Raw genomic sequence first — 16333 nt, forward strand, 5'->3', positions numbered from 1 at the left:
ATCTGGAAATCAATCTATTGGTTCTCCATTAAATTAAGATCAATAAATTAGATTAATATCATCATGTGTACACTTGCATATGTTTGTATAACAATGGGAGATTATTTGAGGTGGAATTAACTGAGATTTGAACAGTGAATGATAGAAAAAGCAGAAATATGACATGTGTATAATGTTTCTGAGGGAAAGAAAGGAGAAAATAGTAAAGAAGCATTGAATTAGATATACCAACTACCAACTGGCATCTTTAATCTTCTGTCGGTAAGTTTGGTCAGGCTGCTGAGAGGCCTCTGGTAAATAGTGAGAGGGAGAAATAATGCACAATTTAACTTTTATAAACAAAAGATGTTCACAAATTAGATATTTACATGTTGGAGAATAAACATACTGTACTTTATTTCAACATAGACCTATGATCTCTTAATCTATACCACAAATACAAATACAAATCTGTTAACTTTTTTTCTGGTTGTTGATGAGATAGTGAATATCTATCTTCCAGTTTTCTCTATTGAAGGATATAGATGGGATTTCATAATCTTATATCTTATACAGGAATATAAAAGATATTTGTCTGTTAATCAATTTTCATCACATGTTATAGCTTGTCAATGGCCAAACTAACCCAATTCCATTCAGCCTTTCATAGACATATAGGGATTAGAAATACTTCCAAAGGGAATTTCATTCTTTCACAGAGATCAAGTTTATCCTAAATCATTATTAATATCCCTGACCACAAGCAAGACATAAACAAATCACACCTCCATGGATATAGTGGATAGTATCTAGACAGGGCTAAATGCTTCAGCACCATGGCTAGCAATCATACCATTACTGATGGGTAATGTCAGTAATCCAAGAGTTCCAATAAATTTTCAAATAGTTAATAAAAATGTCTTAAATATCACAATTATAAATTTTATAGTCCTCAAGAAAATCTTCTAGGCTAGGTACAAAATTATCTTTAGTTATAGAACATGCGTTGTGCAGTTTGTTTCAGTCATGTTAGAATCTTTGTGACCCCATTTGAGATTTTCTTGTAATGATACTAGATTGGTTTGCCATCTCTTTCAGCTCATTTACAGATGAGGAATTGAGGCAAATAGGGTTTAAGTGACTTTCCCAGCATCACACAGCTAATAAAAGTCTGAGGCCAAATTTGAATTCAGGAAGATGAGTCATCCAGACCTGGATACCCTTATAATTACAGAGAGTTCATTTTTATCTACAGAGGGTTTCTTTCCCTCAGAAAATTGGAAATAAATTATAACTAATTTCTTAACTGTCTTCATGCTCAGACTATAAATTTTTAAGGTAGAAACATTTGCTTCTAAAATTACTTAATTTGGTGAATTGTCTGCTTAATCAAATTGAGTTTTTAGCAAGAGAAAGAAATAAATAGAAAAAAGAGGGAAATGAGAGAGAAAAAGAAATAAAAAGCAAGGAAGAAAGAAAGAAAAAAGAGAAGGAAGGAAGATAAGTATAAAGAAAGGAGAAAACAAAGAAGGAAGGAAGGAAGGAAAAAATAGGGGAAAATGTTATATCCTTGAACAAATGTCACTGAATAGTAGACCTTTTGAGTCTCTAAGAGATCACTATTTTATGGACAAAAAAAACAATCACACTGTAACAGAACTGGGGTTCTAAACTAGGTCTTCTAAGATTAATTTTTTAACTGTTTTGATGCTCCGGCTATGAATTTTTAAGCTAGAAACTAACATTTGCTTCTGAAATTACTTGACTTGCTGAACTATTCAGTAGTCAAATTGAGTTTTCAGCACTTTATATTATGCTTATATTATTATGCTGCCTCTAAATGAAGAACCATCCAAAAATATGGAATTAGTAAGGACCTCAGAGAATATTAAGTCAATGGAGTAGGGATAAAATCTAGATGTTATCTCTTCCTGGTGACTTAGATTAATATTGGATATTATTTCTTTTGGTATAATTCTAGATCAAATAATGGAACTAGAACATTTTAGATTGGCTTACTTTTTTAATGTATACATGCATATAGTAATTGATTAAATGGTAATCTCTGAGGTGGGAGGACAATCACTGGTCTTAAGGTAAGATAAAGAGTAAACATTTTTAGCCTTTTTATATATACCCTTTATTTTTGCCTCTTGTGAGCCATAAAACATACTGATGACATGAATGAGTCAATATTAACTGATTATTTCTACAATTAGAGACAGCTATAAAATGTATCATAAAAACTGAAGCAAAATTAACTCTGCTTTAATTTCATTGGAAGAAAATGTTTTGTTATTAATTGTTTCAGAGTTGCTTGCAATCAAGCCAAGGATTCAAGGATTCTGGGCAAGGATTCAAAGAATCTTAACTCTAATAACTTTTACCAGTATGTGTGAAGAAAAGTAGTTGTAAAATACACAGTCACACCAATTATGGGGAGATGGACATTCAATAGAACACTTTTTTCTTTTTCAATGAGAACATAGGTTAAAACCCGGAATCAAATTTGTAGAAAACTACCACACAATGTTATATTTTGTAAGGATGTGGAAAATAGGCATTAAAAATATCAGAGTACCTGACCCATCACTGCGCTGTTTTTTCGAGATGTGTGAGATGATGGATATCTGACTTTTGACATCATAGTATCAAGTAGTGCTTTGCTTCTACTAGCAACAGATTTCCCTGAATCGGATTGACTTAAAAACTGGTGAGGATCTGCCATGCTCGAGATAGCAGATTTTCTGGTGATTCAGGTGGTTCTGTAAGGAGACAAAATATATCAGTGATGAGGAGCCACAAGGTCCAGCTACTCAGTAGCAATGTCTTCAGAGAAGTTCCGTTGCACTCTCTTTCTCACTATTCAGCACATTCTCACAGGAGCTATCCCAGCTGAACTGTGCTACCTGTGATGCTTAGGCCAAGAAGATGGACTTTATTTTCTAAAGAGATCATCAAAACACAGTTTTTAGATTATAACTTTTGCAGTAATTTGTGTTTATATGCACACGTATGAGTATATTATTTATATATATACATACTGGGCTACATAGCTAACTACATATAAATGTGTATAATATAAGCAACACAATACATGAATTTTTATACATTAAATTATTATATTAACTGTAGAATTCTGTTATAGGCATTGACTGTGTTCTCAAGAACATATCCTTTGTTCTCAAGAAGGACTAGTGACAAGAAGGTGATATCTTGACTTGCAAGTGAAATAGATTTAAGTGAGGCAGAGCTGTACAAAGTCAGCAGTTCCACTCTCTCCTACAGTCATTGGAATCTGTTGGCAAGACATGGGTCTAGGTATCTGATAATGGTTCCTGATGCAGTGGGAGACCTTGGGTCTTTTTAAGCTAAGGTCTTTACCAGGTTTCAGTTTGTCTGAGGCCAACACCTATTCAATAATTAAGGATAGGTAAGAATTGAGGCAAAAAAAATGAGGGGAGAGAGCTTAGTATGCCTTCACAAAAAAAAATCAGTCTGGGAAGAGAAGATCTTCAGTTTCTGGTCAAAACAAAAGGTGCCTATTAAATAAGGATAAGCTTCTATAGCTAAAACAAGTGCCATTTGTAAGAAATAACAATCAGTCATTTATGTCTTTACTCTAATTAACCAATTCCTGAGAACAAAGGCATTAAAATTTTCTGGATGAGAAGGGAAAAATGTATAATCCAATCTGGGGATTATACAATCTAAACTGGAATTTTGTTCCCTAGAACATGTTTAATATATCAGAAAAGTCCCAATATAATTCAGTTGTCCTATTTGGCAGATTTTCATCCTGTCTCCAAAAACTAGCACTATGAAATTGGCACTAAATATTAACTGAATATTTTTTGGAAGCTTTCCAAATATAAAGTTTACAATACTCACCAGTTATAGGAAGTATAAAACAGAAAGCTGCTTGGAGATCAGATCACCCTCCCGTGATCTTGATGGTAATATGTCTCTTCTACCTTTTTCCAAAGTAGTCTTACAAGTTGTAAAGACCTGAAAGTAGAAGAATACACTTTATGTAGAAAATAATTGAATTCAGAAGTTTTTACCATATCAGGTAAAGTAGAAAAATGCAGATCTAAGAACAGTCTCCAGCCTTATTAAACGGCTGCACTGCTATGCCTATAGAATGTTGACATTTCAAAGAAGTGGTTGCTGAGTGATGACATCATAAGGATCAAAGGTCAGCAACACTTGCCGTGATTTCAAATCAATTCAATTCAACTGATACTCATTAATTGCCTACTATGTGGCTGGGGATCCAGAATTAAGTAAAATAATAAGGCTCTGGATTCAAGTTATGAATCATGATTATTTAAGTGGACATAAACAAATCAGTTCATCTCTTTTTTTATTTGAGGTTTTTTTTTCATTTGTAAAATGAGTAGTATAGAGTAAAATATATTTGAAATCTCTTCTAGGTTCAATTTCTATACTTAACTATCCTTGCCCTCAAGGGGCTTGCAATTAAACTAAGGGGAATAAGAGACACAAATGGCTGTAATACATAGTATAACGTGTCAAAGAGAGTTAAAAACAAAATTGTTAAGAAAAAGATTATATCAATTTAGTGGGGGGGGGATCAAGGAAGTTTTCATAGAAGAGATAGAACTTCAATTTTGAAAGATGAAAAGAATATCACTCAGAAATAATTGGCTTTTTATGTAGCAAATTAAAATTCTAGGTAGTTTCAATAAATTGCTTCTCAAAAAAAAATCATCTAACTGACCCACTAAAATTCAAAACACAAGGAAAAGTAAAAATTGTGGTTTGGATCTTTCTTCCTTATAAAAGATATTTTTCCTTTAGAAAACAACTAATAAATAAAATAAAATAAAAACTTAAGCACTCACCCTTCCATGATTTACCAAATGACAAAAAAAAAAAAATTTAAAAAATTTTTAAAAATAACAAGCTCATGAATTGACAAGAACGTACCAACATTATCTGTTGTAACTAAGAGTTCTGAAGCTATTTGGTACTCTCTTTTAATTAGTAGATATTAGTATGTAATTGCTTTTTTGGTCCTGTTTTTTGAGGGGTCTGATCTGAGCCTAGAAGAGAGAAAAGTAAGTCCATTGTTATTCTCTGTGGCTCAATTATGCCCTCAACTTGAAAAAAAATTTTGAACCTTAGTTATGTCTCATATCTAGAGTTTCCCAAAAAGGAATTAACAGGATTCCATCTAGAAAAGTTACTCAATGTAAGAAGTCATTATCAAGTAAGTATAAGACAGCTACTGCTTTTTTCTATCACAAAGCAAATGCTTAAAAATGAATTAAAAAGATTCAAAATTGAGCATTAACAGATATTTAAAATATGAAACAATGACATAGTGATTAATTTTTCCCCAGGAGATAAAGCTAACTATGGAACTGATCAACAAATATTTCATATTCATCTCAGATCTGACTCTCTGAGCAACAAAGTTCCAAATTTTTGGTCTACCAGGTATGGCTCTTTTGTCCCCTTCAGACACAGAAGCCTGATGATGGTGCCCTGATAAATCCACTCCCCTAGCTAATATCATGATTCACTCCTCTCTTTTGTAGCTAATTTCTTTAAGAAGGCCATCTACAACTTCTCTCCTAAATTCCAGACTCAACTATCTATTGGCTATATCAAACTGTCTGTCCTATGTCCAAAACTAAATTCGTTATCTCTCCCCTCTCAAGTCCTATGATAAAGTAAAGACTATATCATATATATTCATATATGTTCAAATATGATTATATCACAAAGTATAATCAATAATATACTTTACATTTATACTTACATTTAAGAATCACAAAACTATATTTAACTACTATTCAACAATTAAAAGAAATAAAGATACTATCAAGGATACCACCATCCTTCTAAGTCATCCTGTTTTGAACCTAGGTCCTAATTCATTCTCACCCATACTCCCACATCCAATCATTTGCCACAACTTGTCAATTCTACCATTGGAACATCTCTCTTAAATACCCGACTCTCCTCTGACACAGATACTATCCTAATCAGTTCATCTCCCAAAATACAGCATTTTCACTGGCCATCTCCTAAGCCTATAATTCTTTTCCTCTCTATTTTCCCTGGCTTCCTTCAAGTCTCAACTAAAATTTCAACTTCTATAGAAAACCTTTCTTAATCTCCCTTTCCAGATACCCCTTAATTCTAATGACCTCCTTCTATTGATTGTACAAATGACATATGTACAGTATAAATTAAAGAGGCATTGCATATTATCTCTTCCAAATAATTGTGAACACCTTGGGATTGTCTTTTGCCTTTCTTTATATCAGTGCTTAATACAGATACTTAATAAGTGCTTGTTTGACTGAATGACTGCCTAACATGACGTTGTAGAAATCACTTTCTTTTTTTTTTATTTTACCTTTTTATTAACAAAATATATGCATGGGTAATTTTTCAACATTGACCCTTGCAAAAATTTGTTCCAATTTTTCCCCTACTTCCCTCTTCCCTCCCCTAAATGGCAGGCAGTCCCATACATGTTAAAGTATATGTTAAATAAAATATAAGTATACATATTTATACAGTTATTTTGTTGCAAAAGAAAAATCAGATTTAGAAAGAAAGTAAAAATAACCTGGGAAGAAAAACAAAAAATGTAAGCTAACAATAACAGAAACAGTGTACATGCTATACTCATTTCCCAGTGTTCTTTCACTAGGTGTAGCTGATTCTGTTCATCACTGATCAATTGGAACTGATTTTGGATCCTCTCATTGCTCAAGATAGCCACTTCCATCAGAACTGATCCTCATATAGTATTATTGTTGAAGTATATAATGATCTCCTGGTTCTGCTCATTTCACTTAGCATCGTTTCATGTAAGTCTCTACAAGCCTCTCTGTATTCATCCTACTGGTCATTTCTTACAGAACAATAATATTCCACAACCTTCATATGCCACAATTTACTCAGCCATTCTCCAACTGATGAACATCCATTCAATTTCCAGTTTCTAGCCACTATGAAAAGGGCAGCCACAAACATTTTTGTACATTTTCTTTCTTTAATATCTCTTTGGGATATAAGCCCAGTAGTAACACTTTTGGACCAAAGGGTATACACAGTTTGATAACTTTTTAAGTATAGTTCCAAATTGCTCTCCAGAATGGTTGGATTCATTCACAACTCCACCATCAATGTATCAGTGTCCCAGTTTACTCACATCCCCTCCAACATTTGTCATTATCTTTTCCTGTCATCTTAGCCAGTCTGACAGGTGTGTAGTGGTATCTCAGAGTTGTCTTAATTTGCATTTCTCTGATCAATAATGATTTGGAACACTCTTTCATATGACGAGAAATGGTTTCAATTTCATCATCTGAAAATTGTCTATTCATTTCCTTTGACTATTATCAGTTGGAGAATGGCTTGATTAGAAACTACTTTCTACTCACCATCATTTACAGTTAGTGAGATTGTTGAAAATTAAAGTTGAGCATAACTGAAGCCAGTCTCAGATGTGGTGAGCAATTTTTAACAGCAACTAATCAGCACAGTGGGTATAGTCATAATGGGACTTATTTCTGCTCTGGGTGACATTTCATCTAGTGAGCGAGGCTAGGGACTTCAGTAAAGCATGGCTGGAACCAATCCATATACTCCCAGATATTGATTTAATTACATTTTCTATTAAACCACAATCCAATTTTTCCATCAGTTTTTTTTTGTTGTTGTTGTTGCATAAGGAGTTGTATTTAACTACTTTTGTTCCCCTAGTAATTCCCCTAATAATATGTTGGGGGGGGGGGTTGAATGTTAGACTTTTGTGTTCATTTGGTTCTAAATTTTCATCATCTAATTTATTCTTCTAATTTTCAATTTAATAACAGAATTTCTTGATAATTACTGAATTCTTATGTACTTAAGAGATCTTCATAATTTTTTTCATTAATTCCCTTGACATTCTTGTCATTTGCCCATAAGAATTTTGTTATTATTTGAAGAACTCAAAGCTCTCCCATCTCATCAATAGCTTGAATTTTATTTGCAGTACTTATATTCAAGGTACTATAATTCATCCTTTTCCTCTTTTCAACCCTGTGAAAGGTGATCTGTTCTTTTTTTTTTTTTTTTAAATCTCCTGTGAATTACTACAAATCAGTTTTTCATTAATCAGTCAGTAAGTATTAAGTAAGTGCCTTTTACCTGCTAGGGATAGAAATATACAGAATGAACAACACTCACAAAGAGTATACAACTCTTTCAATAAGGGAAACAACAGGCACATATAGAGTTATTTGTGGAATAAATATTTAAAAAATGAAAGTAGTTAAATACAAGATAACTAGGAAGACAATATATTAGTAGTTGGGGAAGCAGAAATAAGGAAGGGTTCATGTAGAAGGTGGTTTTTGAGCCCAGTCTTAAATTAATAGGACTCTTTGAGGCATAAGGAGTATATATTAGGAAGTGGTTGTGGACAGTACAAAGGCACAAAGCAAATGGAGTAGTTTTGAATAATGTGGAAAAATTCACTTACCTTAGTAGTACACTTTCCAGGGATATACACATTGATAATGCGTCTTGACACATGCATTTCCAGAACTAACTCAGTGTTTGATAGTCTCCAAAGGAAAGTGTGAGAGAAGAGATGTTAAACTGACTACTAACTGAAGGTCTGCAGAGCCCTTGTGCTGATTTTATTGCTGTGTGCCTGTGAAACCTAGAGAGAATATTAGCACCATGCCAGGAAACTGAATCACTTCCATTTGAATCGTCTTAGGAAGATTCTGAAGATCAGCTGGCAGAATAAGCTATCCACTGAGATCCTTTCTCAAACTAAATTGCTTAGCATTCAAACTACTGCAGAGAACACAATTCCAATGGGCTATCATTCAAATGCTAAATATATATTGCTTTCATAAAAGACTATTTTATAAAGAACTCATACAAGGCAAGTGCTTACATGGTGGCCAGAAGTGATACAAGGATACTCTCAAGGATTTTGGAATTGTGTGACATGGGAGATACTGGCATAGGTCTGCATAGCACCACCCAGCTTGTATGCCCTCATCAAAGAAGATGCTGAGCTCTATGAGGAATGCAGAATTGAAGTAGCTCAAAAGAAGTGTGAGATGCACAAATTAGGGAATACACCCTAAATCAGGGGTTCTCAAACTACAGCCTGTGGGCCAGATGTGGCCTGCTGAGGACTTTTATGTGGGCTGGGTTTTGGCAAATGGGCTGAGGGGCAGAGACAGAGTGTGAGGTTTTGTTTTTACTATAGTCCAGCCCTCCCACAGTCTGAGGGACGGTGAACCGGCCTCCTATTTTAAAAGTTTGAGGACCACTACAAAATGTTCATATGGACTATTTGTGTGACTATTTGTGCCCAACATTTTGAGTTTATATTGGTCTATTGGAAAAATGTAACTTGACTCATATAGTGATGTCATAAAAATGACAGACATGAAAGACAATAACCAAACAACACCAAAGACACAAAGATGAGAAATAGAATAAGGAACAGCTAGGGGTGCCATGTTGATTGGATTGTAGAGTGTGATGGGGGAGAAATGTACAATGGGAATGAAACTACATAGAGTGAGGCTAGGTGGTGAACGTCTACCCAAAAATCAGTCAGAGGAGTTCATGTTTTATTCTCTAAATAGCCACTCCAGATGAGGAAAACGAGGTTAAGAGATTTGCCCAGAATCACATAGTAAGAGTCTGGTGGTCACATTTGAACTCAGGTCTTCATGACTCCAGTGCCACACCTTATTAGCAATAACATAACCACATTTTAGCTGGAATAACTTCAGAGATACTATATCCCAACTTGCTAATCTTATATACGTTAACATATAAAGGGCATGGTGAAGCACAGGGTAAGCAACTCGTCCAACGATAAGCATTATTTAACAGTATATTTGGGAATATTTTTTAAAGCAACTATCATTGCAAAAATCTACAGTAAAACTTAAAAGGTTCATGACTCACTATTTTCTCTGCATTGAGATCACACAATTCTACTTCTGTCTGGAAAGAACTTTGAAGACCCATTTCCAATACCCTGCCCTCACTATGCCTTGCAAGATCTACTTTCTAATTCCAGTCTTCTAACTCCAAATCTACTTGCTGTCTAGTAGTGTTATTAAGTGCCCCGCGTGGAGTCCGGAAGAGCTGGGTGTGAATTTCATCTCATACCCTTGTTAGAAGATTATTCCTGCGGTGGAAGCTGAAGCTGCAATCCTGCAACTGTTTCCACTTTGGTCCTTGGTTTCCTCATTTGTAAAAAGGGTGTGACAGCTCTGTTACTATTACAATACAATGTCTCTAGCTATCCCGTTTTCTCTCCCTAATCCTGATCTGGAATGTGTGTGTAAATCTGGAGACCTACATTCTAATGCTAGAGTTTGCGGAATCAGGGAACCTAGTTTTTGTTTTGTTTTGTATAGGAAATAACCGGCCTTCCTCCTCCACTAATGATACATAGGAAAAGGCCTGTCGCAGTTCTGAACAGATCCTTGGGTCAGTTTAGCGGCGCGTTATATCGCCCGTTGCAACAACCTCCAGGTGAAGGTGAACGTTTTCTCAGCAATCAGAGACAAAGTCCACGGGGTTTTCCTGACAGGACTGCTTCTGCAAACCAAACCTGGGAGCGACGGGGCAATAGCCACATTTGTTCCTTTCGCGCTCCCGTAGTTGAGCGCCAACGCCGCTATAGAAGAAGGTTAGCCAAGAGTCAGCTAGCGGGCACCCAAAGTCCAGACTGCTCACTCTCTTCCCCCGGATATACGGACGTACGCACAACACGCACTCCGCCTCTCCCCAAGGAACCCACCCCCAACCAATCCTGCGTTCCTTTCCGCCCCTTCCCTACGGCTCCTGATTGGCTAGATTCGAGGGAGAGCTAGAACACTCTCTGGTCTGTGGAGTCCTTTACCCTCCTCCTCCCGCTAAAATGACGTATTCTGAATATCACGCTCCCTCCAGCCAATAACTGGTGGTTTCCTCTTTCTTGTCCGTCTCTTCGCCACTGCTTTTCTCTTCCCACCCGACCCCATCCCCGCCTCTCGGTCGATTTACCGCGCGCGCGAGCACTCTGGGGTCTAGCGCCTGCGCAGTAGATATCAAACCTTTTGGTGGCCAGCACGTGGGGTCTGTTGGTCCTGCGCCGATCGAGAGTGTCTTGCAGCTGGAGGACTGAGGGACCGAAAGAGGGCTGTGGACAGAGACGAGCAATGGCACCAGCAGAAATTCTCAACGGGAAGGTGGTCTCCGCGTAAGCCACAGGACCTTCCAGCTTGGGGGCAGGGTTGGGCTGCGGGACTGTGGGAAGGAAAGTGAGTTGTCCGGGGCCCCGTAGGAACATGATCAGGGTGTTTCCAGAGGTGGTCCCGGGTAACAAGGATTCCCCTTAGGATCTGTTTTCCTGTCCCCTCCCTCCCCCAGGTAGTGGGACACACCCTCGGTGCCCTGGGCGATGAGTTGCCCTTTAATAAAATCTTCGCCTTAGAGGTGAGGATCGTCAGGTTGTTAATTCACTTCTCGGGGATTACCCCTCTATCTGTACTGTCTGGAATCCAGGGAGTGCTCCGGGAGCACTCCTAGTACTTAAGGGGAATAAAAAAGGGCGATTTTACGCCTCTTTCCCTTCCCCAATACTGAAGACGGCCCATAGTCATTTTCGTTGTTGCTGTTCTTCTGAACCTGGGGAATGGTAAAAATCTGCCATAGTCCCGACGTCCACCTGTGGAGATGTGATTGTCAGAAACTTATCTTAGAATCATGCCTTATATTTTCTCTCCACGGGTTATATCCCTGAGGGTTGGATTGCTAGGGGAATGCTTTAATGCATTATTGTAGATGTGAAGGTTGAAGTTGGGGGTAGGAAGATTTGTGCTTTTCGAAACCTGCTTCTGGGACTCTTGACCTTGTCTGTCACTTAATAACTGATCCACTTTTTAAGTAGCAAAGTACCACGAAACCTGTTCTTAGTGTGGTAAGAATGTAACTGATAGCATAGTTGCTCCCAAACCATGCTTGAGGGGTTTATAACTGAAGCAAAAAATGTAATCCGGATGTATTAGACGTAGCTGGTTAGCATAAAGAAATTCCAGTTTCTTTTGGACTGAAAACTTAGAAGGGAGAAAAGGCGACAAACGATGTAGCTAAGGCCTAGGACTACTTTTTTTCCCCTCTTTATATACATAGTGGGCACATAATAAAAGCTTGTTGAGTTGAATTAAATCAGTTGGAAGGTTGTGATGTTCAAAGGGATAAATTTATTCTGCTTGGCCATAAAAAGCAGTACTAGGAGCAATGGACATACAGAAAGGCTAAGACCTGATATATGAAAAAGCACGACAGAAAATTGTTCTTGCCAAAGGTAATATGAACTGCCTCTTCCTTAATGATTCTCATGATGTCAGAATTTCAGTATTGTTTTTGCATTTGTATTTATTCTGATTAGATTGAGTTGAATTATATCCTACAATCTCTTTCCCCCCTTTTCCTAAAAGTATAAAGAACTTTTCCATGGCTCTCATCAAACTTCCCCCAGGGTTGCAAATCAAAGCCAGACTGAAGCAAGCAATAACTCATTTCTCTCCCAAGTCAAATAGATATTTAATTGTGAATGTTAAGACCTTACACTGATTTCTGGCAGGCAATAGATCTCAAATCTAAAAGCCAGGTATATTTCTCACATTCTAGGTCCCCTCTTCTACCTGAAAACTATTACTAACAAAAAGCTATTTTCTTCTTACTTTTCAAATCACCAAATCAGCACCCTACCTTTTTGTATCATATTTTGTTTCCCTCTCATGAGTAATTCTTCATACATAATGTTCCAGGTTTCGTTTTGACCAATATTTTCAACTTCTTCCATGTTCTTACAAATAGATAAGAAAACAGACTGGAGATCCCTGTTGATCCCTGTTTATTGGTTTCAGAGTTGCTGATCAGCAATGAAAGGTTTAAATAATTCCCTAAATGGAAACTTAATAGGAGAAAAATGAAGGTTTGGTGTATGAAATGTTACTGTAAATTAATGAGGCTGATTTTTGCTAATCATATGAAAATCAATTTTATGACTTTAAACTAAAGTCTTAAATATCATTGGAACTTAATGCATAGAGCCTTGGAGTCAGGAAGACCTGAGTTCAAATTCAGCCTCAGATACTTATTATCTTTGTGGCAAAGTCACTTAACCCCAGTTGCCTATCTCCCTAAAACTCTTCCACTAAATAACATCCCTTCCCTTTAAGTAGATATTGTTCAATGGTCTTATGGTTGAATTTGCTGAGAACAATTTTCATAAGTCCTATTGGGCTTCAAAATATGTTACAGCTTTATCAATGCCTTATCTAACTGGTATAATACCAAATACTGTGGAAAATGCAATTAAACTGTGTTTTAATTGCTATATACCAAGATAGTACTTTCACCATCATTGTCCCTAACTTTTTTTGATCTTCAAGATTCCTTAATGTAGTTTTTAATTCCATGTGCCTTTTATCAGTGGCCGAAACTAAGACATAGTTACTATTAGATTTCTGCATCAAAGGGGGGGGGGGGGGGAGTCATAGGGATAGACAATTTAATTTAGAAAAACTAAGAGTGTTAACTTAATATTGCATAAGTAACCTTTAACCTTTGGCTTGCCTATCTTTAACTGCAGATATACTTGTTGGATTAGATCTTTTTCTTCAAATTCCTTCTCACTTAGTTGGATTGAGAGTTATTTGAAATGCTTTGTGGATGAAGTTTAAACAATTTGATATCATTTTAGGGTGTCTAGAGACTGAATCTGTAATAAAAAAAAAAATTTATTGAGCACCTACTTATCCCATAGTATTATAAAGAACTTGACAATTATCTCATTTAATTAATCTCAAAAGAACCTTGGAAGATAGATGTTCTCATTTTATATTGGAGGAAATTAAAGCCAAGGTTGATTAAGTGAGGTGCCCAGCATCACACAGCTGATGAGTGTCTAAGACTTGATTAGAACTCAGGTTTTTCTTATTCTAGATCTGTCTCTAGCCACTGGGTCACTCAGCAACTGAATTCAGAGTATTTACAATTTGATATAGCTTTATAGCTAAAGTATGAGCTGATAGATAGTACAGCAAACTAGAATACCTTTAACCCTGCTAGTGATCAGAAACAAAACCTGCAGGTGATGCCAGCTCTCACTGTGAAACTGAAAAGTCATTAATTTATACTTCATAACATTCAAAGCTTTTCCTTAATGAATGAGGTGAGATCTTTCAAGACAGTTGTGAAAATCGAGTAAGGCTTTATCTACTTCAGACTTGGAGTAGGACTTTGTAGGACTTTGAGCATTGATTCAAGGGCATACTTGAGTCCCCTTCTTGCTATACTCCCATGACATCATTTCCTCCCTTATTTCAGTCAAATATGGGCAACTATGTACTTATTGGTCAAGATGAATTTCGTGGGTAGATCTCGCTTTTAGAATGTAAGACTCTCAGCCAATGAGGATGAGGATCAGTGGTGGGAGGGGGTATTTACGTTAGGAATTAAAGGTGCTAATCATGCCCACAGGAGGCGCTTCCTCCCTTTGTCTGCTCAAAGGGGTGGGACACCCTTCTCTCGAGAATGTACTATGAACTTTGCCTCGCTCTAGAGATCTCTCCAGCTTTTTTATTAGATGGTGATCTCCTCACCATTTCTGTACCATACATTAAAAAACCAACGTGGCAGATACCGGAGTATCTGCCTTTATGCTGAGGAGATTTATTTTAAAAGCACTTGGAGATATTATAAGTCAGAATGTAAAATACTAGCTCATTTGACCTTAGTAGTTGGTCTTTTATATGGTGTCAGAGAATTTAGGCATTTTTGTTAATTTGGGAGTGAAAAGTTACAAAATATCCATTTCTGAGTAAATTGGTTAGTTTTTATTATTTACTTTTATAATTTTATTTTTAATTTTTTTTTTCTCTGGATGTGCATTTTGGAATTATCTTTAAGATCATTATATTACTGAGAAGAACAAAGACTTATCAAAGTTGATTATACCTACAATGTTGCTCTTATTATATGCAATGATCTGTTTCTTTTCACTTCACTAAGCATTAATTCATGTCTTTCCAGGTTTTTCTGAAATCTGCTCATCATTTCTTATGGAACATAGTATTCTATTACATTCATACACCATAATTTGTTCAGCCATTCCCCAATTGATGGGCATCTTCTCAGTTTCCAATCCTTTGCAACCACAAAGAGATGTGTATTTTTTGTACATTTTTATACATATGGATTTTTGTACATGTGGATCCTTTTTCATTTTTTTATGATCTCTTTGGAATATAGACCTAATAGTGATATTGCTGGATCAACATACAAGGAAAATATTTCATTAATTGCCAATTCTTTATTTTATTGATCAGTATTTTAAAACTTTTCTGTCATATTACAGAAGCAGACTAAGAGATAGTTTTTTCTACAATGTGGACTTAGTTTGGGAAACTTCTTTAGTTAATTTTGGGTTTTGATAACTATATGTATTTTTCAACTAGAATAACTAAAGTTTATATATATATATATATATATATATATATATATTTGCACTTCATTGAACACCAGATGGTGTCACAGTCAGTGGCTTCTATTTATATATGTTTCTGTTTTATTATTATATTTTATATTATTTTTAGGCAGAATTGGATTGTGGAATCAGCTGTAAGAGGTGAAGAGTTAGAATGAACAAAAAGATTTCTAAAAAAGAGTATTGGGGTCAGCTAGATGGTGAAGTGGATAGAATGCCAACCTTGACCTGAATTCAAATTCTGCCTCAGACACTTAACACTTCCTAGCTGTGTGACCCTGGACAAGTCACTTAACCCCAGTTGCCTCAACAAAAAAGAAAGAAAGAAAAATAATGTCATGAACTCTACCTTTGCAAAAGAAACTAAGTCAATTTTACTGTATTTCAAGTAGGAGTATTGGGTCATGAATATTAGAATGACAGTGGCAAACTATTAACTATTACTGTCAGGATGGAAAGTTTCAAAATTCTGTTTTGGACATTTGCATTTTTAACAGACAGCTTTTTTTTTTTTTTTTTACTTATCTATAGAATGTCTCACAAAGTGATCTTATTTACTTGTATAGCTTTTCTTCTCAGGTTCTCTATTATGTAAATTATGGTGCAGTTATTTACTATTATTACTGGCTCCCCGCCCAAAAAAAAAAAACCAACCCCAAAATTCTTGGCAACATAAAGAATAGATTTGAAAGAGGTAAATTTTGCAATCGATTCCATAAACACTGATTGTGTATTTGTATTGGTATCCAGGGTTCCACTTTTAAATCAGAAGTTTTTATATAATCCCTAGCTAAGAGC

At 35.9% G+C, this 16333-nt stretch overlaps 2 protein-coding genes across 2 annotated transcripts in view; one reads left to right on the forward strand and one right to left on the reverse strand.

Moving 5' to 3' along the window:
- Window positions 1-4144, reverse strand: part of LOC141556356 (coiled-coil domain-containing protein 170-like) — a 30487-nt gene extending 26343 nt beyond the window's left edge. Inside the window, exons 1-2 of the mRNA XM_074290352.1 lie at window positions 3871-4144; window positions 2561-2744 (exon numbers count right to left, since the gene is read on the reverse strand). Coding sequence (XP_074146453.1) covers window positions 2561-2707 — 147 coding nt within the window. The 5' untranslated portion in view covers window positions 2708-2744; window positions 3871-4144. The remainder of the gene's footprint in view (window positions 1-2560; window positions 2745-3870) is intronic.
- Window positions 4145-10860: 6716 nt separating this feature from the next.
- Window positions 10861-16333, forward strand: part of MTHFD1 (methylenetetrahydrofolate dehydrogenase, cyclohydrolase and formyltetrahydrofolate synthetase 1) — a 56159-nt gene continuing 50686 nt past the window's right edge. Inside the window, exon 1 of the mRNA XM_074290353.1 lies at window positions 10861-11239. Within this exon, the coding sequence (XP_074146454.1) occupies window positions 11199-11239 (41 nt within the window). The 5' untranslated portion in view covers window positions 10861-11198. The remainder of the gene's footprint in view (window positions 11240-16333) is intronic.

Source organism: Sminthopsis crassicaudata, chromosome 2 (genome assembly GCF_048593235.1).
Source record: "Sminthopsis crassicaudata isolate SCR6 chromosome 2, ASM4859323v1, whole genome shotgun sequence".
NCBI classification, from domain to species: domain Eukaryota; kingdom Metazoa; phylum Chordata; class Mammalia; order Dasyuromorphia; family Dasyuridae; genus Sminthopsis; species Sminthopsis crassicaudata.